This window comes from Dasypus novemcinctus, chromosome 26 (assembly GCF_030445035.2).
Source record: "Dasypus novemcinctus isolate mDasNov1 chromosome 26, mDasNov1.1.hap2, whole genome shotgun sequence".
Classification (NCBI taxonomy): domain Eukaryota; kingdom Metazoa; phylum Chordata; class Mammalia; order Cingulata; family Dasypodidae; genus Dasypus; species Dasypus novemcinctus.
Genome location: NC_080698.1, coordinates 1,936,600 through 1,957,907, shown reverse-complemented (window position 1 = coordinate 1,957,907; position 21,308 = coordinate 1,936,600). Strand labels below are relative to the sequence as shown.

Here is a 21,308-nt window from a genome sequence, read left to right as displayed (position 1 = left end):
CCCATGCCTTCCTGGCCGCTCCCCGCCGCCTCCAGCCCCTCGCCCGCCACCCAGCCCCAGGCCCTCCTCAGGCCCAAGTGGGCGCCCACTCCACTCTCTGTGCCGAGTCTGGGGCTGGGGATGCAAAAGGCCCAGCCCCCTGCTCAGAGGATCCAAGCCGAGAAGAGGGACGGACCAGCCCGGGTTGTACCAGACGCAATCCGCCGTGCAGTGCATCGGTCAGACTTTCCCTACAGGACGTGGCAGCACAGCCAAGGCTGGCCAGACGCCCTCCTCGCACCTGCTCAGCCCTGCCCTGGCTTCTGCACGACCTCACTGGCACGGGCCCCTGCGACTCGCTCTGGAGGAGAGCCTTCAGGTGGCCACACTGCCTGCCCACACGTGCAGAGAGCGGGACACACCTGGGAGTTGACGTCCCCTGAGGCTGCCCTCAGCAAGTGCCTGACAGGTGCAGGTGTATCAAACTCTGCAAGCGTGCCTGACTCGGCAGGTCTGTCTGACTCTGCAGGTGTGCCTGACTCTGCAGGTACCTAACTCTGCAGGTGTGCCTGACTCTGCAAGTCTAACTCTGCAGGTACCTGACTCTGCAAGTCTGCCTGACTCTGCAGGTCAACCTGACTCTGCAGGTGTGCCTGACCCTGCAGGTATATGTAACACGCTCCGAAGCTCCCCTGCACGGTCCAGTGGAAACTACCTGTGAGTTTGCCTTCCCTCCCCACCCTCCCCTTCCCCATTTCCCAGGGCACCTCCTCAGTGCATCAGGGTCTGCTCAGGGGAATACCCACTGCCTCAGTTTCCCCATCTGTGAAGTTGGCACAATAGGAAGTCTCTGAGACCAGAACTGGAGCTCCTGATCTGCTCCCTGGTTCGGGGTCAGATCCTCTGTGGGGGCACCAGGACCTCATTCCACAAATCAAAACCACCACGGCTCTGCGGACAACTCTGCGCCTCTCCAGGAAAAACAAGTTGACGCCATAAAGCAGAGGCTGGCAAATGTTTTTCTACAAAGGGCCAGATAATAACTATTTGCTGTTTTGGTGCAGAAGCAGCCCTGACAATCCCTACAGCCCCACTTCCACACAGGGCGCTGTGGGCAGCGGGGGCTGACGAGCCGGCAGGGCGCCGGGACCCCCTGAGCCCCCGGGCACGGAGCTGGCCTGCGCAAGGAGCCCCGGGGCCGGTGCCAGGCCAGGAGCTGTGGGCCCTGCTCCAGCCGCTGTGCGGGGCTGAGCCAGGGGAGGGGCTTGCGGGTCCCAGGGGCGGAGGACAAGCCGCGGGCACTGCCGGTGTGGACCACCCCCACGAGGCACGGCGAGGGCCGGGCCTGCTCCCCAGGAGTGAGCCGGGGCGGGGAGGAGCCCGGGATCAGCCCCAGTGCAGCCTGGGAGGCTCACCTGCACAGGTGTGGCTCAGCGCGGCCACAGGCTCAGAACCACCGGCTGCTTTGAGGCACCACCTGCACTGAAGGCGGCAAACTCCAAGCTGCGCTGCGGGTGACCTGTCACCCCCAGCCTGGGGGAAGGAGGGCGCTGCGCGGGCAGGGGAGGGGCCTGGCCGTTGTCGGGGCCTGCGACCTCCAGTGCCACCTGGGCCATCTGCCAGCGTCCTCCCTGGGGCCCTGCATCTCTCGTGGCCTCCCCTCCCCGTCCCGCCCACAGCCTCCTGGGCTCGGGAGCCCCTCAGCCTCCTTAGAGCGGGAGCCCCCTTGCAGCCCCCAGGATTCCCAGGCGCCTCCAGCCTTAAAAGCTCCCACCCTCGACCCTCGAGTTTCAAAGAGAGAATCTGCAGCTCAGGAAGGAGAAGGCGGGGAGGGCCAGGGCCCCGCAGAGGGGGCCGAGGGAGGTGCCGTCACCCCCAGGAAGAAGCCGAGCGAGCACCCCCGAGACACTGCTAGGCCTTCACCAACAAGACCTGGGCACCAGGGCTCCAGGCCCCGAACCCCGGCAGCCTTCCTGTGGGCACAAGGGGCGCTGGGGGGGCCGGGGGCGCTGTCTGCTGCAGACACCTCCTGAGGAGCCGCGCTTTCCAGAAGCCTCGGCCTGGTCAGGCTCCCGCTGCGCAGGAAGGTCCCAGGACAGAAGGGGCGGCGGTCCCAGCCCTGCTGCCGCCAAGGGGCTGTCCTCTCGCTGCTGCACGTGGGGCCCGTGGGCATTGGCGCCAACTCACCCCAGCTGCGCCCCGACTTGCCCTCACGGTGGGTCCCCTGCTGCTCTGCTCCCCCTGCCCTGCTCCCCTGCTTGCCCCTGCCCTGCTCCCCTGGTCCCCCCCTCTGCCCTGCTACCCTGCGGCCCAGGTGCAGGTAGCGCCACGCCGATGCTGGGGCCGCAGCAGCCAAGCTGGGCCGGGGGGCAGGGCCGCCTCCCCCCACGCGCGGTGCTGACTCAGCACCCCCACACACAAGGCAGAAACGTGACACAAGTCACAGAGCCCGCAGTCCTGCGACGGCGAGGGCTGCGCCAACGGACGCCCGGTCCACCGAGCACCGGCCTCCGAGCCCAGCGCCGCTCCCCGCCCTGGCTGCGGGGTGACCTTCTCCAGGAGGGGCGTGACTGGCACCCAGACTCGCAGACCAGCCCGGAGCCTGCCGGCGGCCACCGGGTCCCCACCCCGCCCTCAGGAGGGTGCAGCCCTGGGCTGAGGAGGCCTCGCAGAGCTAGGAGGGTCCTGCCACCCTCCGCAGCCCCCCACGGCCCCGCACTGCCCTGCCCGGGCTGTGACCTTGCACAGGGACAGACACGACTGAGCACAGGCCACAGGCTGGACCCCAGGACGGGTGCCCTCTGGGTCACCTGCCCCTGGGCCGCAGGGCAGCAGGGGGCAGGTACGGGTGCCCTCTGGAGAGGCGGGGGCTCCTGCGGCCGCGTGAGGAGCCTGCCGGGCTGCGGGGCTGGGCTCGGGTCAGCACTGGTTCCCGGGGGCTCAGAGCTCTGGGCGGGCCTGGCCGGCCCCCCTTGCCCGAGGGTGAGGCAGCCGCTCACCCTGACTGCGTCCCTCTCCAGCTCCCTCCCCAGCAAAGCAAAGCTCCCGTGGGCTCCTGCGTGCCCGTCCCCTGCTGCAGGCCTCTCTGGCTTGCGCGGCTCCTGCCGTCAGCCGAGGCCAGCTGTCCACCTGGCGGGCTTGGCGAGACCATCGCGGGTGCCGCCAGCCGAGGGACGGCTTCTGAGCGGGTCAGCCACTTGGCGTGCACCGAGACCGCTGCCTGGGGAGCTCATTTATCGTTCCTTTGTGACGGGTAAGGAGGGCAGCACGAGCGAGCAGCCCTTCACTTTAATGAAAACTAACGAGGACGATCAGGCGCTGAATGCCAGCATCGCGGGGCCCGACGCGGCCCTGCCAGCAGCGCCCTTGGGTGCAGCCTCCTTCCCTTAGGTCAGCCAGAGCTGCATCTTGATGCTTTATTGCCACATCCATCACCCGCCGCTCCCGCCTTTTTGGTTTTTTTAAGAGTGGTCACATTATTTTTAGGAGGTCCTGGGGACTGAACCCGGGACCTCGCACGTGGGAAGCAGGCGCCCAACCACGGAGCTACACCCACTTCCCCACCCCCACCTTTCTATTCCATTTAAAGTCCAGCCCCTAACCAGGAGAGCCCCATGAAGCCAGGCATCGGCTCCGTGGCGTCGGGGGACCTGGAAGGGCAGCAGGCGACAGCCGCCTGGCGCAGGCCCCACGTCGTGGATGAAGCCCTGTGACCTGGGGCCACCAGGACCCCCGGGAGAGGCCCAGGAGGAGGGCCTGGGGCAGGCGAGGGGCCTCCGCCCTGCGGGGGGTCTTGTCCTTTCTAGCTCCACAGGCCAGGTGGCGGCGCGTGACGCACAGGAGCAGACGCCCTGGGCGCCGCCGTCCCACAGACGCCGGACGGGCAGTGGGGCCCGGCCTCCGCGTTCCTGCCAAGGCATCCTCCAGCCCCCAGGTCCAGCGGCGCGGCTCCCACCTGCCTTCCAGGGCCCCCTCTTCCTCCTCTCGTGGGCCCTCCTCTCGTGGGCCTCTCCTCTCGTGGGCCTCTCCTCTTCTCTCGTGGGCCTCTCCTCTCGTGGGCTCTCCTCTCGTGGGCTCTCCTCTCGTGGACCCTTCTCTCATGGACCCTTCTCTCGTGGGCTCTCCTCTCGTGGGCTCTCCTCTCGTGGCCCTGCTCTCGTGGCCCTGCTCTCGTGGGCCTGCGCTGGTGCTCCTGGAGGCCCTGGCAGGCACAGGCTATAATTGCCCTGCACGGCAGGTGAGGAAACTGACTCCGAAGCGCCGAGAGGCTTGCTCAGCATCCATGTGGATTTCCCGTTAGGTGGCAAAACAAGAAGAAAAATGACAAAGAGAAAGATAATAATAACAGGTGGCAAACAGGGCGCCAGGAGAGGAGAAAGGGCCGAGGGCAGATGGGCCCATCTGGAATTTCACAATCGGAAGATCCAGCCAGGCACCCCTCGGCGTTGGCATCGCAGGTTTGGGATCCTGGGACGGCGCATGTTTAATTACACGGGGGGGGGGGGGACACCAACACCTGCCCCCAGTCCAGCCCAGCAGCTCGGGCTCCGGCCGGTCAGCGCAGCCGAGGAGCCGCCACCGCTTCCCCTTCCCCCCGTTTCAGGGGCCCGCAGACGCCAGAGGCCGGTGGGGGCGTTCAGCCTGGGGGCTGCAAAGGGGCCTTGGCGGGTGGCAGTGGAGACTGTCATCTTGGGGCCGAGACCCCTGCCTGGGCGGCCGCCCCGCAAATACACAGGCCGCAGGCCTCTGGCTGCACCTGAGCTCCACCTAGCGGCAGGCGCTGGGCACGGCGGCCCAGTGTGCGTTTTCTTCCTGGGTCCCCTAGGGCCGTGGAGAGAGCAGCGGGCACCTGCACACACCTGCACACACCTGCACACAGGACGTGGCGCACCTGTGGCCCTGGCGCTCGGTGGCCCTGTCCACATGGCCTGCCCTCTGCCGGCCCTTAGCTCTAGCCACGAGGGCCCTAAGGGGGCTCTGCAAACCTTCACACAGCTGCGGCCTCCTTCCCCCGCCCTCCGCAGGCTGCGCAGGGCCCACCTGGCAACCCTGTCCACAGTAAAGACAAGGCCGGCATCCGACACCGGCTCCCAGTGCCACCCTCCCCGCCGGCTAGGAGGCGGTCTGGGTAAGTCATCCAGTGCCCTCGGCCCCGGGGAGCTGAGCTGATGCCTGTTCTGGACTCAGCATCGTGCCGTGGTGAAGGTGCTAAACAAACACGCCGTATCTCAGCACAAAGTCAGCGAGTGACCTTGAGGACTTGGAGCTGTTCTGAGAAATGGGTAGATCCTTCCGCCCAGCTCTGCCCTGCTGTGCCCGCCCCCTCCTAGCTCCCTCCTTGCCAGACAAACCTGCCTCCTGCTCCAGGAAGTCCTCCCTCACCCGCCCCGGCGGGCTCCCGTCACTGCTGCTGTGCTCCCTGCAGGGGCCGTCATTGTGTTTCCTAGTCTCTCCCCCAGCTGAGCCGAGTCACCTTTCAAGCAGGGACTATGCCTCCTTCACTCGTGTACTCCTGCTGCCCCGCAGGGTATACAGTAGGAGCTCAGGCCTGTTTTCTGTGTTGAGTGGCCAAATCCGGGAACTAAACAAATGCTACTCCGGGTCATGGGGATGCTCTCCCGGCATTCCTGTATTCCATCTGCAGTTCACCTGAATTTGACCTTTGTGTAGGTGTGAGGTCAAGGAAAAGTGGAAATTTTTCCATATACATACACAACTGACCCCACACTTCCGCTAGCAGCCCACCCCTCCCCACCACACTGCAGGGTCACCTTTGTCACAATCCACTGGCCGTATATGTGGGGCCAGTTCTGTCTCAACAGCTTCCTGAGAGCTGGACTATATCACAGCTTTCGTCCAAACAAACGAGTAGCAAAATTGACGACAATAATGACCTTAAGCCATGCAAGGCCTGCTGGAAGATGTCAGGGAGGAGGCCGGGCAGTGAGCCAAGCCCCAGGACCCAGACCTGTCCACCAGGAGAACATCGTCGAGGAAGGGGAGGGGCAGCCAGCTTGGAGAGGCAGCCACGGCATGGGTTACTGGACCAGAGACATGGGATGGTGAGGGACAGGGCAGCAAGGGACCCTGACCTGTTCCCAGAGCCACTGGATATCACCGTGCCAGTACTAGCTGGAGGCAGCCCCAGAAACTCCCACCAGGGAGTTGAGCACAGAGGCTATCGACCCTAACTCCAACCCTAACCCTAACCCTAACCTAACCCTAACCCTAACCCTAACCCTCACCCTCACCCTCACCCTAACTCTAACCTAACCCTAACCCTAACCTAACCCTAACCCTAACCCTAACCCTCACCCTCACCCTCACCCTAACTCTAACCTAACCCTAACCCTAACCCTAACCCTAACCCTAACCCTAACCCTAACCCTCACCCTCACCCTCACCCTAACTCTAACCTAACCCTAACCCTAACCCTAACCCTAACCCTAACCCTAACCCTAACCCTAACCCTAACCCTAACCCTAACTCCAACCCTAACCCTAACCCTAACCCTAACCCTAGCTCTAGCCCTGGCCCTAACCCTAACCCTCAGGGCAGGCTGCGGGAAGGCGACCTGGGAAGCCTGAGCTCCTGCCTGAGGTCAATCGCCCGAGGGAAGGGGCCCTGCTGGGCAATGGAGAGCACAGGCCGCCCCACAGAGGCAGCCACGCAGGAAGGGGCCCTGAGTTGCCAGCTCCTCTGGTTTTCCCAGAGAAGCTGTACCTTGGAACTTGCATGCAAGATTATTATTGGCAGCTAACTTTTTAAAAATTTTAACACTATGGGAGTTGCATAAAACATATCTACAGGCCACATCTGACATCTCTGATCCAGTATACCTTAAAAATCAATAAAAGAAAAAACAAATTTTTTTGGGAGGTACTGGGACCTTGTACATAGGAAGCAGGCGCTGAAGCCACTGAGCTACACCCACTCCCCAAAACAAATTCTTTTACACTTGAGGCCCCGGGTGAATTAGGAGGCAAGCAGGGATGTCCCAGAAGCACTGAAAAAATCCACTGTGAAAATGATCGAGAAAAAATAAACATGGCCCCCTGCTGGGTTACTTTTCTGAGGATAATTGCATTTTAATAATCTGGGGCCCATTCTGAAGGTAATAATTGTTTGGTTCTCACATTCGGTTTGTGTTGATTATGGTGGAAAATGTGTCAAAGCTTATTTTATTTTCCAATCTTGAACGACTTTAATGAAAATTCATTACCGACAGAGCTTTCCAAGATGGAAAGGAGGAAACTGAAACAGGCATCTGTCTATAAATAGAGTATGCAGGCAGGCTAGATAAGAGGAGTCCTTTTACATGAGGTAGCCGGCTCGTCCTAATGAAAAACAAATAAGGGAATATTTCATCCTTAGAAATAGAACAAAAACCTATTTAAAAAGTAGGTAAACTAAAGAATATTGCTTCAAGGCTCATTTGGTACAGCGCGGGAAGGGCGCTGAGCTTTGACCCTCAGGGCCAGGCTTCTCCTGGCTCTGCCCGTTGGGGTGAATCACGGGATCCCGATGGAGGACGCCCTTTCTCTGTGCCATCGGGGTCACTGCCTGACCAGCAAGAGGGCCAGGAGCGGCTGCCGCTCTTGGGCAGCAGCTTCACCAGCCTGGGGCCTTTGGGCTTTCCAGCTCCTCGGCCACGGCGAGCGGCGGCCCCCCAGGGTGGCATCTTGTCAGCCAGAATCCTGGACCCAAAAGGGGGGCGCACAGGGCACAGCAGGCGGGGCCAGGCCGTGGGTGGCCACGCGGGCGCCACCGCAGCCCCGCAGCTGGTGACAGGCTGTGGGCCTCGGGTTCCTCACCGCGACACGCAGTTTGCCTGTTGGCCCCCGGCAACGAGCCTGGCTTACTCCTTTTTCTGCAGCGGTGCGTAGGCCGTAGGCCGCGTGTCCTTCCTGCCCCACTGTACCCTTGACATCTGTTAGCACCTTGATATTTTCCTTGCATTGTGAGCTTCCTGTAGACTGGAACCCTGCCCTTTCATTGTGCAACTCAAATACCACCACCCAAAAAGTAAGACAGCAAACAAGACATCTCTCTGGGAAGGAAAACAAAAGCAGGCTGGCCGAAAACAGGCTTATTCATCATTAGTCGTTGAATCAACGCAGAGCGGCAGTGAGATGCCACGTCATGCCCTTCAAAATGGAAAATCAAAGAGACCACCAACGCCAAGGGCGTCGGGGCTGCGGCGCGGGGGCAGCTTGCGGCTGCCGGGGCGGGGCGTAATGCGCATGGCCTCTTGGAAAGCAGTTTGGCAGTTTCTTCAGAAGTTAAACGTTCACCCGCCAGGTGCTCTGGGCACTCCGCCTCTCAACATTTCCCCGAGAGAAATGGGAGCATGTCCCCTCACAGCCGCTGCTGCGCATGACAGTGCCACTGCACGCCCAGCCACTGGGACAACGCGCCCGGTGGCCTCACTGCCCCTGACGTCCAGGGTCTGGGTCGTCGTCGGCTTCGGCGTCTCTGGCAAGACTGCCGTCCACGCGTCAGCTAGGGCGGGGGTCTCCCGAGGGCCAGCGAGGGAGGGGCCCCTCCAGGCCCACCTGGAGACGGGCAGGAGCTGCTGGGCAGAGGCCGCCTGGAGCCCCCGGCCAGGTGGGCCTCTCCACAAGACAGGTGACCATCAGGGCTGCTGGGAAGAGGACACCAGAGAGGGCCTGCAGGAAAGGCGGAAGTGGTGCTCTGACGCGACCTGATGCGACACGGGCGTGGCGATGACGCCTTCGCCATGTTCTATTCGCTGGAAGTGAGGCTCATCCTCGCTCCAGGGATGGCGGAGCCCATCCAGGGCCTGAACGCCCACCTGAACACCACACCTGAACGCCCACCTGAACGCCACACCTGCACGCCCACCTGAACGCCCACCTGAACGCCACACCTGAACGTCCACCTGAACGCCCACCTGAATGCCACACCTGAACGCCACACCAGAACACCACACCTGGAACACCCATCTGAATGCCACACCTGAATGCCACACCTGAACACCACACCTGAATGCCACACCTGAATGCCCACCTGAATGCCACACCTGAATGCCACACCTGAACACCACACCTGAACGCCACACCTGAACGCCCACCTGCACGTGCAGAACAACTTGTTCAAAATAGCCGCAAACCGGAACCACTCAAGTGCCATCAAGAGGCAAAGGGGCCAGCCCGGGTGACTGCCTGGGTGTTCTACTCGACCACAGGAGGGAAGGAAGCACAGACACGTGCCGGCGTTTACAGACATGATGATGAGTAAAGGAAAGCCGGGCATGAAGCACTCCCGCTGCACCTATGCCCTGCTCAAAACAGGCGAGATTTTTAAAGACCCCTTATCTTTCAGAATTACCTGCAGAAACATTTATGAATGAAATTATACGATGTCTGGAATTTTCTTCAAAATAATCTGGATGACTATTACCTAGAAATTAAAAAAAGAATAAATTACAGCTACTTGAATCTCACAGCCATAAGGTTGAGTAAATAACTAGACCCCAAAAGAGTACAAACCGTGTGATTCCCTTCATATAAAGTCCTGGGACAGGCAAAACCAACCTTTTTTTTTTTAAAGATTTTATTTATTTCTCGCCCCTACCGCACCCCCATTGTCTGCTCTCTGTGTCCATTCGCTGTGTGTTCTGTGTCTGCTTGTCTTCTCATTAGCCGGCTCTGGGAACTGATCCTGGGAACTTCCAGAGCGAGAGAGAGGTGACCATTCTCTTGTGCCACCTCAGCTCCCTTTTTTGCTACATTTCTTATTGTCTCTCCTCTGTCTCTTGTTGCGTCATCTTGCTATGCCAGCTCTCCACATCAGCCGGCACTCCTGCACAGGGCGGCACTCCCACGTGGGCCAGCACTCTGCGTGGGCCAGCTCACTGCTCAGGCCAGCTCGCCCTCACCAGGAGGCCCTGGGCATTGAGCCCTGGACCTCCCATATGGTAGACGGGAGCCCAGCTGCTTGAGCCACATCCGCTTCCCAAACCAACCTATTTTGATACAAGCTGGATAGTGGCTATTTTGCAGGGAAAGATGATGATAGAAATCAGAACACAAGCTACCTCCCTCTGGGTGGTGAGTATCGACTGGAAAGGGACAGAAAGGAATTTTTTGGACCGACAAAAATATTCTATACCTTGTTTTGTTAATGGCAAATGGGTGTACTCAATTGTCAAAACTCATCAAATGGTTAAGCTATGTGTGTATCTATTAACTATGTTTCAATGAAAACTAGGTTTAGTCCCTCATCATCATATTAGGTCTTTTTCAGCTTGAGGAACATTCTTCCTGTTTATCAGTTTTCTTTACGACTAAAGCTAGGAGCTTCTCCTTGTAATGAAGCTGTGTGCAAGCCGGTAGCCACTCATTCTTCCTGCCAGTATACAAATGAAAGAAAGTAACTGAAGTGTCCCTTGGCTGTGCGACAGCTCGGTCCTGGAGTCACAGATACGCAGGGAAGCCCCGCGGGACGTGGTCACTGGCAAACCGTCTGAGCTGGGATCTTCTTTTGAGCGGCTACTTTTTCAGTGATGTGTGAAGGAGCCCCTCCACACAGGCTCGCCCACCACCACCAAACAAACTGCCTCTTCCGGGTGAACAAAGCTCTGTGTGCAGCGAGCCAGGGAGAGCCCAAGCCAGGCGTCCCCGCGGGGCCTCGGAGGGGAGCCAGGAGGAGGAGGGCGTGTGCCCCATTATACATCGCAGGGTTCTATGCAGGAGGCTTCTCCGCACGAAGGAACCTCAGTCTTCTACACGAAGGCCGTTTGACAATGCCTGTGCAGTCGCCCACAGAGTGAGGAAGGGCTTCCGGCCCAGAGAGGCATGCGGGGCTCCTGGCTCAGGCCGGGCAAGGCGCCCTGCCCAGGCCGCAGGCCACGTGAGACGCCCGCCCAGCCCGCGGAACGCGCTTTCTCTTCCCGGGCTTCTCACAGCTCCGTTCACAAGGGTCTGCGGCTCTCACCGGACTGGTCTGTCTGTCAGTCTACTGAATAAACAGTCTGAAGTCTGCTGGCATTCTGCAGCCATTTCATCTGCCAAGGATACTTTATTTGAATTACAAAGCTTGATTCAGGTTCTGTCTCATGTTCCAGAGATTACACAGATAGTTATTATCTATATGTAATTATTGGAGTAGTGATTCAGGCAGGAATAGGTGAAAGTTTGATGATGAACAGGATATTTACAGAAATCAAAAATATCTCTCACAAATATATTACTTACAAAAGGAAGAATAGTCACAATGGAGAAACCTGATGGACATAATAACCATTTGATCAAAGTTTAGATCATCAATAATGGAACAAACCCACAAGTGTCAAAAGACACTTATACGATGCACTGAGAGGAGCAAAACACTACTTCTAGCGCATTCCTGCTAAACATGCACAACCTCAATCTAATAATGAGAAAACATCAGACAAACCCAAGTTTAAAAAGGCCAGCATCAGGAAAGACAAAGAAAAGCTGAGGAACTGTTCTGAACTAAAGGAGACTAAAGACAATGAAAACTAAATGCAATGTGTGATCCTGGGTTGGAAATAAAAATAGCTGTAAAAAGAATATTATTGGGACTATTGGTAAAATTAGCATATAGAGTATAATTGGAAAATAGTATCACATCGGTGTTAAATTTCCTCAAAATACGATAACTATGCTGAGGTTACGTAAGAGAATGCTCTTGCTCTTTGGATATGCCCCTCCAAGTACTCAGCTGTGAAAGGGCCCAATAATGACAGCCAACTCTGAAATGCTTCACCAAAAAAAGGGAAAAAGGGGTTCTGTGGGGATAGAGGGGGGGAGAGAATGATAAACCAATTATGAAAATTGCTAATAAGTGGTGAGCTGTGTGACTCTGTGCAAATGAAATGCTTTTTTTAATGGGGTGAAAATGAGAGTGAAGATCTGAACAGGGCTCAATCCCTCTCTGGATGAGTAGAACACTAGGAAAGTGAGAAGACCGCTCAGTGATTCCAGCAGGGACAAACGGAACTGGCCTTCATGTCTACGTGCGTCCAGCTGGTTGGAGTGAGTGGTTTAAAGCATCTTCGTCTTTCCTTTATCCCCTGACTAACACTGGCTCCCTCACATGAAGCCTATTAGGAAGGGAAGATACTCCAGTTCCTGACCATTGCTTCTTAGAAATGGAATTTGCTCAAAATCTGGGCATAGGTAAAATAATGAAATTGGAAACCGTGCCTAATTTTGCACCCTTCCCCGCTGTTGGAGAAAAGGGGCGCTCACTGGGACATGGAGACTGACTGCAGGCAGAGAGCGTATTGGGAAGCTCTCCCAACAGAGGGGGTCTGAGGAATAGACGTCAGCCCGCCGCTGGAAGGGGGAATATGAATTTCTACCATGCCTTCTAGGTGGGGAAATGATAGTTGGTGGGAAGGGGTCAGGGGTCTCAGTGAGGTGCAGGGGCCAAGAGGAAGCCCTAGAGGTGAAAATTTCCCCTCGTACTGGCTAGAGGGTAGCGGGGTAGGGAGTTGTGCTTTCTTGGAACGCTGGAGGAGCAGGTGGTGCTTTGATCTGCAGGGAGTGAAGGTCTCCACCTCCCTTTGCTCCCGGCTCCACGTAGTTTCTTTATTCAAGCTTTGGGGAAGGGCCACGCTTTCAGGCACATGGGCTATGGGGGGGCTTGTCATTCCTCAGTGCATGTCGGGGGAACTGAGTCACAGCTTGTGAATTACTGCAAGCCTAGTGAGGGGGAACCTTTAACACCCACCAATATGGAAAGACTACACTTGCTGCTGCTCATCTTGATCACTTCCCTTTAGCTAATGACAAACATTTACCTGCCAATACACACTTTCTTAACATTTTAAGATAATTTTTACTGCATGTTCTTAAAGCAATCATATAATTATGGGAGTAGTTCCTTCAGTCTATAAACAACCTAGAATCTGTAGCTATTATCTGTTTGAATCTTTCCTCTGTAATGGGGCCTTTTTTATAATTTATAGTTCATTAATCTCCATATATTTAAAGCTTACTCTTCCGGTGACATTGAACTACAGCTTGAATTATGATGAAGGCAATAATTATATAAAGATGTTTTCGTAATTCATTTATTCAAAAGACACTTATTAAAAGCTTTCAACATGCCAAGCATCCTATTGGTTATCGGGAATCAGATAGCTAGATGAATTAGATGCATTGGCCAACCACAGCTTCTTTACATGTTTCTTATCCTGAAGAAAACACCTAGATGGCTACAGGCTCAAATGAGAACCAAAGGTTGATTCTCTTTGATTAATCTCCTTCAGCACCCTGTTTGGGTTTCCACATGAATGTAGAGTTGGAAAGACAGATAAAAGTTCAACAGTCCCACAACCATGAATTGAATTATGTATCAAATCCCAGCCTAGAGCAATTCATGTTCAAGATAACACAAGACTCATAGTTTTAAGCTCTTGGCTTCTAAATACTATTCCCCACTTAAAGAAACTAACACTCCTTGGAGAAATGGTCAATTCCAAGGCTGACCCAGGGCTGTTCTGGCTAAGCAGGGGATACCTTGCCACGGCAGAAAGCAAGACAACACTCAAAGACTAATGTGAACATGGACAAAAGCATCAGAGGAGCCAGACTGACAAGACTCAGGGCCAAATTTGGGATAATTTAAGGATAAAAGAATAGTGACTGAAATTGACTATAACACATTGAATGATTAAAAAACATGAGTCCACAGTGATACTTAAAGTGGAAGGGATAAAAAGACCTTCTTTAAAGGGAATGCAGACTAATAAACGTAGAAAAAAAGAGAATTAGAACATTGCTCTTTTTCAACCCCCAGGAATTGATACAGAGAAGGATCATAAAAGGCTGCTAACACCATTGGAAAAAAAGCTGTTGGAAAATAAGAAACTAACATGGTGCTAAAAATATCACCCCATAAATTACTTGGTAATTTCAAAGAGAAAAACATACCTTTATAACGGAAAGCTCTAATGGTCACCACTTAACCAAGGGATCAAATTCAGCATTCTTAACAGTAGGACATCTTGGCATTAAGTGTCTCCTAGAACAATGGCAATACAAAGAATACAACGTCAACTAAGAAATATTTTTGCCCAAAATCAAAGTCTTGACCCATCTTCCAGTTTATAAAAAATACAGAGAAGAGAGGAAAAAGTTAAACAACACCAAGAGAAAGAAGGACACAAATCAAGAATGAGGGCTATGTTATGAGAAAATTCTCCAAAAAGTCATTATCAGCAGGACTTCCAAAGGTGGTGGGGTGAGGACCTCTTTAAACCCACTCCTCTATAAAGCAATGAAAATACTGACAAAATGATCAAAATCAACTTTTTCACAACTCTGGTTTACAGCAACCTGAAGAGCATCTGTTGAAGTAAAATGACAAAACCTCAGTAAGAATTGTAGAGTTGTAGTGGGATTTGCAGTGTTTTAACCTGTAACTTGGCCAGCTCCCACCACCCCTCCCCAGTGCCTTAATAGCCAGCAGCCTCACGGCCAGCGGAAGGGGCAGGCTGGGTACAGGGCTCTTCAAGAAGCCCCAGCCCCACAACGCATTCCTATTTTACCTGTCTCCCCGGATCCTCAAAAGGCCCATTCACAGGGCATTGTCATTATTTGACCTGCCTGGGACTCACTCCCAGGAAAAGTCCCATGTGGAGGGCACTTGACAAAAATAACCAGAGGCAAATTTTAACACTGCAGTTGCCTGAGGCTGCAATGCCAGTTGAGGCAAACAAGAGCCTGGCCTAAAACTTAAGAGGAAGTCCTGGGGATCGAGAGGCCCATAGGGGCACTAAGAAGCTCTGATCTGCTTCTGGGAGCTTATGAGATTGTGCATATGTGCAGGTCTGTGTTTGTGCCCAGAAAAGATCTCAGAGGACTTCAACCACTCAACTCATGCAGCTTTTGATCCCTGTGTAAGGAGGACCTGAAGGCTAAGGTGTATTTATAAATCGACAGACCTCTACAGAAAGGCATGACCCAACATATACGCAGAGCCCCCTTGACAAAGGAAGGAAGGCTCACTGGCCCAAGGAGTGTAAGGAAATTTTCAACCAGTCTTTAAGCTAACCACTAACTAACTAAGCAGACACTTCAGTAGCTGCACAGTACAGGGAATACAGAATTTAGCTAGTAAAATCACTAAACAAACAACAACAATGAACCCTGGATAAAGGGGAATCTGATTTCCAGAGTTGATACATTGCATTATCTGAAACATGCAGTTTTCCACAGAAATTTATAGAACGTGTGAATAAATAGGGGAAAACAAGAAAAAAAATCAGCAGTCAATACAAACTATCCCTGAGGAGTCTCAGATGTCGTATTTATTAGACAAAGAACCTAAATCAGGTATCATTAATGTGTTCAAAGAACTAAGGAAACAAAGTCTCACCAAATACAGAATCTCAATGAAGAGAGAAATAGATTTAAAATAACCAAATAAAAAATCTGGACTTGAAAACTATAATAACTGGGTTATAAAATTCAGTAGGGACTCCACAGCATAACTGAGCTGGCAGAAAGAATCAGTGAACTTGATAGAGATAATTCAGTCTGGGGAACAGAAAGAAAAAGAATGAAGAAAAATGAACAGAGCCTCAGAGGTCCGTGAGAACCATCAGGATACTAAGGTATACCTCGTGGTAATCCCAGAGGAAAGGAGGGAGAAAGGGGCAGGAAACAGTATTTGGACGGCCAATAAGCGCATGAAAGGGTGCTCAACATCATGAGCCATTAGGGAAATGCAAGTCCAAACCACAGATGAAATGCCACTTCACACCCATGAGGGGAGCTTTTTTTTAATATGGAAAACAGCAAGTATTGGGGAGGATGTAGAGAAATTGGAACCCTCATGCACTGTTGGTGGGAAAGTAAAATGGTGCAGCCACTGTGGAAAGGAATTTCTCAAAAGTTAAATACAAAATTATCGTATGACCCAGCAATTCCACCCCTAGGTATATACCCAAAGAAACTGAAAATAGCTATTCAAACAGATACTTGTACACCAATGTTCATAGCAGAATATTCACAATAGCCAAAAAAGGAGAAATAACCAAGTGTCCATCAACAGGTGAATGAATGAACAAAATGTGGTATATACACACAATAGAACATTATTCAACTATAAGAAGGAATGAAGTTCTGAGGCAGGCTAAACATGGAAATATTATACTGAGTGGAATAATCAAGGCACATACATACAAAAAATACAGCAGTTTCACTTATAGGAAATATTTAGAAATAGCAAATTTGTAGAGACAGAAAGTAGATTAGAGACTACCAGAAAAAAAGATTTGAAGAAATAACTTCCCAAATTTGATGAAAAATATTCACTTACACCTCCAAGAAGCTCAATGAACTCCACATAGGATAAGTTCAAAAGATAGCCACACCTAGAAACGTCAAAGTCAAACTAAAGACAAAGAGGGAAAACAACTATCATGCACAAGGGATTCTCAATAAGATTAACGCTGACTTCTCATCAGAAACCACAGAGGCCAGAAGGCAGGATGGCATATTAAAGTGTGGAAAGAAAAATATTGTCAACTAAATTCTATATCCAGCAAACCATCCTTCAAAAATGAAGGAATAGGGAAATGAATGTGGCTCAACCAATTGGGCTCCTGTCTACCATACAGGAGGTCCAGGGTTCAGTGCCCATGGCCTCCTGGTAAGGGCAAGCTGGCCCACGTGGAGTACCAGCCCACGTGGGAATGCACCCCGTGCAGGAGTGCTGGCCGACACAGACAGTTGGTACAGCAAGATGACACAAGAGACCCAGAGGAGAGAAAATAAGAAGACGTAGCAAAACAGGGAGTTGAGGTGATGCAAAAGAGTAATTGCTTCTCTCCCACTCCAGAAGGCCCCAGGATCAGTTCCCAGAGCCACCTAATGAGAATACAAGCAAACACAGAAGAACACATAGTGAATGGAAACAGAGTAGACAATGGGGGGAATGGGTGGGGGGCAGAGAAATAAATAAAAATAAATCTTTTTTAAAAATGAAGGAATAATGAAGACATTCACTGATAAGCAAAAACAGAGAGAATGTGTTGCTAGGAGAAGTGTCCTGCAAGAAATACTGAAGGGAGTCCTTCAGACTGAAAAGAAGGGACTCTAAAAAATAAGTTGAAGCCACTGAAGAAATTAAGAGCTCTATTAAAGGTAACTGCATAAAAGACAGTGCAAGTGTAGAGTTTGTAACTTTTCTTCTCCCATCTGATTTAAAAGGCAACTTCATAAAGCAATAATTAATGGACTTATAATGAATAAAGATGTAATTTGCATGACAATATTAGCAAAAGAAGAGAAGAGGGAATGGATCCATTTTGGAGCCAAGTTTTGTTTTACTATTGAAATTTAAGTTAGATTTATTTGAACTAGATTGTTTTAAGATGTTAATTGTAAAACCCAAAGAAACCACTAAGAAAATAATTCTGAAAAATAGTAAAAGAAACAACAACAAAATTAAAATGATAATCTAAAAAATATACCCTTGACCCAAAATAAGGCAGTAATAGAGGAACAGAGGAACAAAAAAGAAAGACATAAAACAAATAGCAAATGGCAGAGGTAAATCCCATGTAAATCGATTAAATGGTCTAATCAAAAGTCAGAGATTAGCAAAATGGATTTTAAAAGTAATCAAGCTGTATGCTCTCTACACGAGACACAACTTAGAATCAAAGACACAAAAATGTTGAACATAAGAATGGAAAGAGACATACCATACAAACAGTACCATAAGAAAGGTGAGGTGGCTATATTACTAACAGACAAGATACACTTCAAGACAAAAAAAAAAAAAAAAAGGGCGGCGGACTTGGCCCAGTGGTTAGGGCGTCTGTCTACCATATGGGAGGTCCACGGTTCAAACCCCAGGCCTCCTTGACCTGTGTGGAGCTGGCCCATGCACAGTGCTGATGCACTCAAGGAGTGCCCTGCCACACGGGGGTGTCCCCCACGCAGGGGAGCCCCACGCACAAGGAATGCACCCCATAAGGAGAGCCACCCAGCGCGAAAGAAAGAGCAGCCTGCCCAGGAATGGGGCTGCACACATGGAGAGCTGACACAACAAGATGACGCAACAAAAAGAGACACAGATTCCCATGCCACTGACAACAACAGAAGCAGACAAAATGCAGCAAATAGACACAGAAAACAGACAACTGGGGTGGCGGGGGGGAAGGGGAGAGAAATTAATTAATTAATTTTAAAAAATCAGGTTAACTTTAAAAAAAAGACAAAAAAAATTACTTGAGAAAAAGAGCCATTTTAGAACCAAAAAAGGTCAATTCAGCAAGAAATAACCATTATCAACTATATATACAGCTAGCAAGAGAACCCCAAAATACATGAAACTAAAAATGACAGAATTGAGCTGAGAAAGAGACACCTCAATGATAATAGTTAGAGACTTCAACACTCCACTCTAAATAATTGATAGAACAACTAGACTGAAGATCAGCAGGAATACAGAAGACTTGAACAACATTATTACCAACTCTACCTAACAGGCATCTACAGGACAATCTACTCAAAAACAGCAGAAGACATTTTCTCTTAAAGCACACATGGAATATTCTCCTGGTTAGATCATATTCTAGACCATGAAACAAGTCTTAATAATATTTAAAATGGTGAAATAGTACAAAGTATATTCTCCTGCCTCAATGGAAGTAAATTAACAACAGAAAGGAATTTGGGAAATCCACAAATATTTTGAACTTAAACAATACATTTCTAAATAACTCATAGGTCAAAAAAATTACAAGTGAAATTAAGAAGAATTTTGATCTGAATGAAAATTAAAACACAACATATCAAAATTCATGGGACGTCATTAAAGTGGTGCTTTAAATGCCTGTATTAGAAAAGAAGAAAGATCTCAAGTCAATAATCTAAGATTTCACCTTGAAAATCTAGAAAAGGAAGAGCAAACCAAACAGAGGGCAAGCATAAGAAAGAAAGTAGTAAATATTAGGGCAGAAATTAATGAAATACAAACAGAAAAATAATAGATAAAATTTATTAAAATGGTATAAACTTTGATTCTTTGAAAAGACCAATAAAATTCACAAATCCTTAGCTACGCTAACTAATATTGAAAAGATAAGATACAAGCCATGACAACTGGGATGAAAACAGACAAATTCCTAAAAAGTTACAAATTACAAAATCTGACTTGAGAATTAATAGAAAATCTGAATGGACCTATAAAAAGTAAAGAAATTGAATTAGTAATTCAAAATCTTTCCACAAAAGAAAGCCCAGATGGTTTCACTGGTGAATTTTATCAAATATGTAAAAGAAAAGAAATAAAACCAACACTCCTTAAGTTCTTTCAGAAAACAGAAGAGAAAGGAATACTTCCAAACTCATTCTAGCATCCTGATACCAAAAACAGACAAAGACATTAACAAAAAAAAAAAAACATAGACCAATATCCCTCAAGAATACAGATACACACTGATGTGGAGACGGTGGTAACAGTTGCTGCTGAGGGCAGGGAGAGGGAGGAAGAGGTGTGATATGGGGCATTTTGGGGACTTGGAGTTGTCCTGAATGATACTGCAGGGACAGAGGCAGGACATTCCTGGAGGGACTGGGGGAGAGTGTGAACTACAACGTAAGCTATGGTCCATGCGGCGTGGCAGTGCTCCAGGGTGTATTCCCCAAATGCAATGAATGTGCCTCACTGATGAAAGGGGATGTTGATGTGGGAGGAGTGGGGGGTGGGGAGTGCAGTATATGGGAACCTCTTATGTTTTATAATGTAGCATTTTGTGTGATCTATTTATCTTTTTTAAAAAAAAGACAACAAAAAATTTTTAAAAAGGAATACAGATACAGAAATCCTCAACAAAATACAGCAAATCAAATCCAACCACATATAAAAAAGATTATACAGGGAAGCAGACGTGGCTCAACTGACAGAGCATCCGTCTACCATATGGGAGGTCCAGGGCTCAAACCCAGGATCTCCTGACCCGTGTGGTGAGATGGCCCAGGCTCAGTGCTGCCACACGCAAGGAGTGCCATGCCATTTGGGGCACCCCTGTGAGGGGAGCCCCACGTGCAAGGAGTGCACCCTGCAGGGAGAGCTGCCCCGTGTGAAGAAAGCACAGCCTGCCCGGGTGTGGTGCCCTACACTGGAGAGCTGACGCGGCAAGATGATGCAACAAAAAAGAAACGCAGTTTCCCAGTGCCACCTGATAATACAATATCTTGTGATAACACAAGAGGAACATACACCAAATGGACACAGAGAGCAGACAATGGGGGGAAGGGGAGAGAAATAAATAAAAATAGATCTTTTTTTAAAAAAGTTATACATATCAAAACCTGCACATGTTTATAGCAGCTTTATTCATAATTGCCAAAAATCAGAAGCAACCAAGACATTCTTCAATAGGTTAATGGATAAAGAAACTGTGGTACATCCAAAGAGTAGTATTCGGCAATAAAAAGAAATGCACTATCAAGCTACAAGAAGACATGGAAGAAATGCACATTGCTAAGTATAAGAAGCTACGTAATATATAATTCCAATGATACAACATTCTGGGAAGGGAAAACTATACACAGTGAAAAGATCAATGGTTGTCAGGGATTCAGAGGGAGAAGGAAAGATGAATCGCTGGAGCACAGAGATATTTAGGGCAATAAAATTATTCTGCATGATATTATAATAGTGGACACATGACTTTATACATTTGTCAAAATCCATAGAACTGTACAACTCTAAAAGTGAACCCTAATGTGAATTATGGACTTTAGCTAATAATAATGTAATAATAATATATCAATATTGACTCATTAATTGTAACAAATATACAGCATTAATGAAAGATGTAAATAATAGAACCTGTGGCAGGGAAGTATAAGAGAGGAGCCTATGAAAACTCTTTGCACTTTCTGTGCAATTTTTCTGTGTACATAAAACTGCTCTAAAAAAATAAAATCTATTAAATTTTTTAAAAGATTTCATACCACAACCAAGTGGGATTTATCCCAAAAATGATATATAATATCTAAAAATCAATTAATATTATTCACTATTTTAATAGAACAAAAAACATATGATCATCTCAATAGATGCAAAAAAGCATTTGACAAAATCCAACACCCATTCTTGATTTAAAATTTAAAAAAACAGAACTCTTTAACAAACTTGAACAGAAGGCTACTTCCTCAACCTAATAAGGGCATCTACAAAAACCCTCCAGGGAACATCATACTGCTGACTGCTTTCCCCTGAGTTAGGACAAGACAAGAATGCCCACTCTTGTCTCTTCTATTCACATTGTAATGAAGGTACTAGCCAGTGCTATCAGGCAAGAAAAG

General features: G+C 50.2%; 1 protein-coding gene across 1 annotated transcript in view; it reads right to left on the bottom strand.

The window, feature by feature from the left end:
- Nucleotides 1–13,907: 13,907 nt before the first annotated feature.
- The window catches only part of LOC101413406 (zinc finger protein 317-like), a 57,159-nt gene continuing 49,758 nt past the window's right edge, over nucleotides 13,908–21,308 (bottom strand). The window contains exon 5 of the mRNA XM_058288196.2: nucleotides 13,908–13,998. Coding sequence (XP_058144179.1) covers nucleotides 13,966–13,998 — 33 coding nt within the window. The 3' untranslated portion in view covers nucleotides 13,908–13,965. The remainder of the gene's footprint in view (nucleotides 13,999–21,308) is intronic.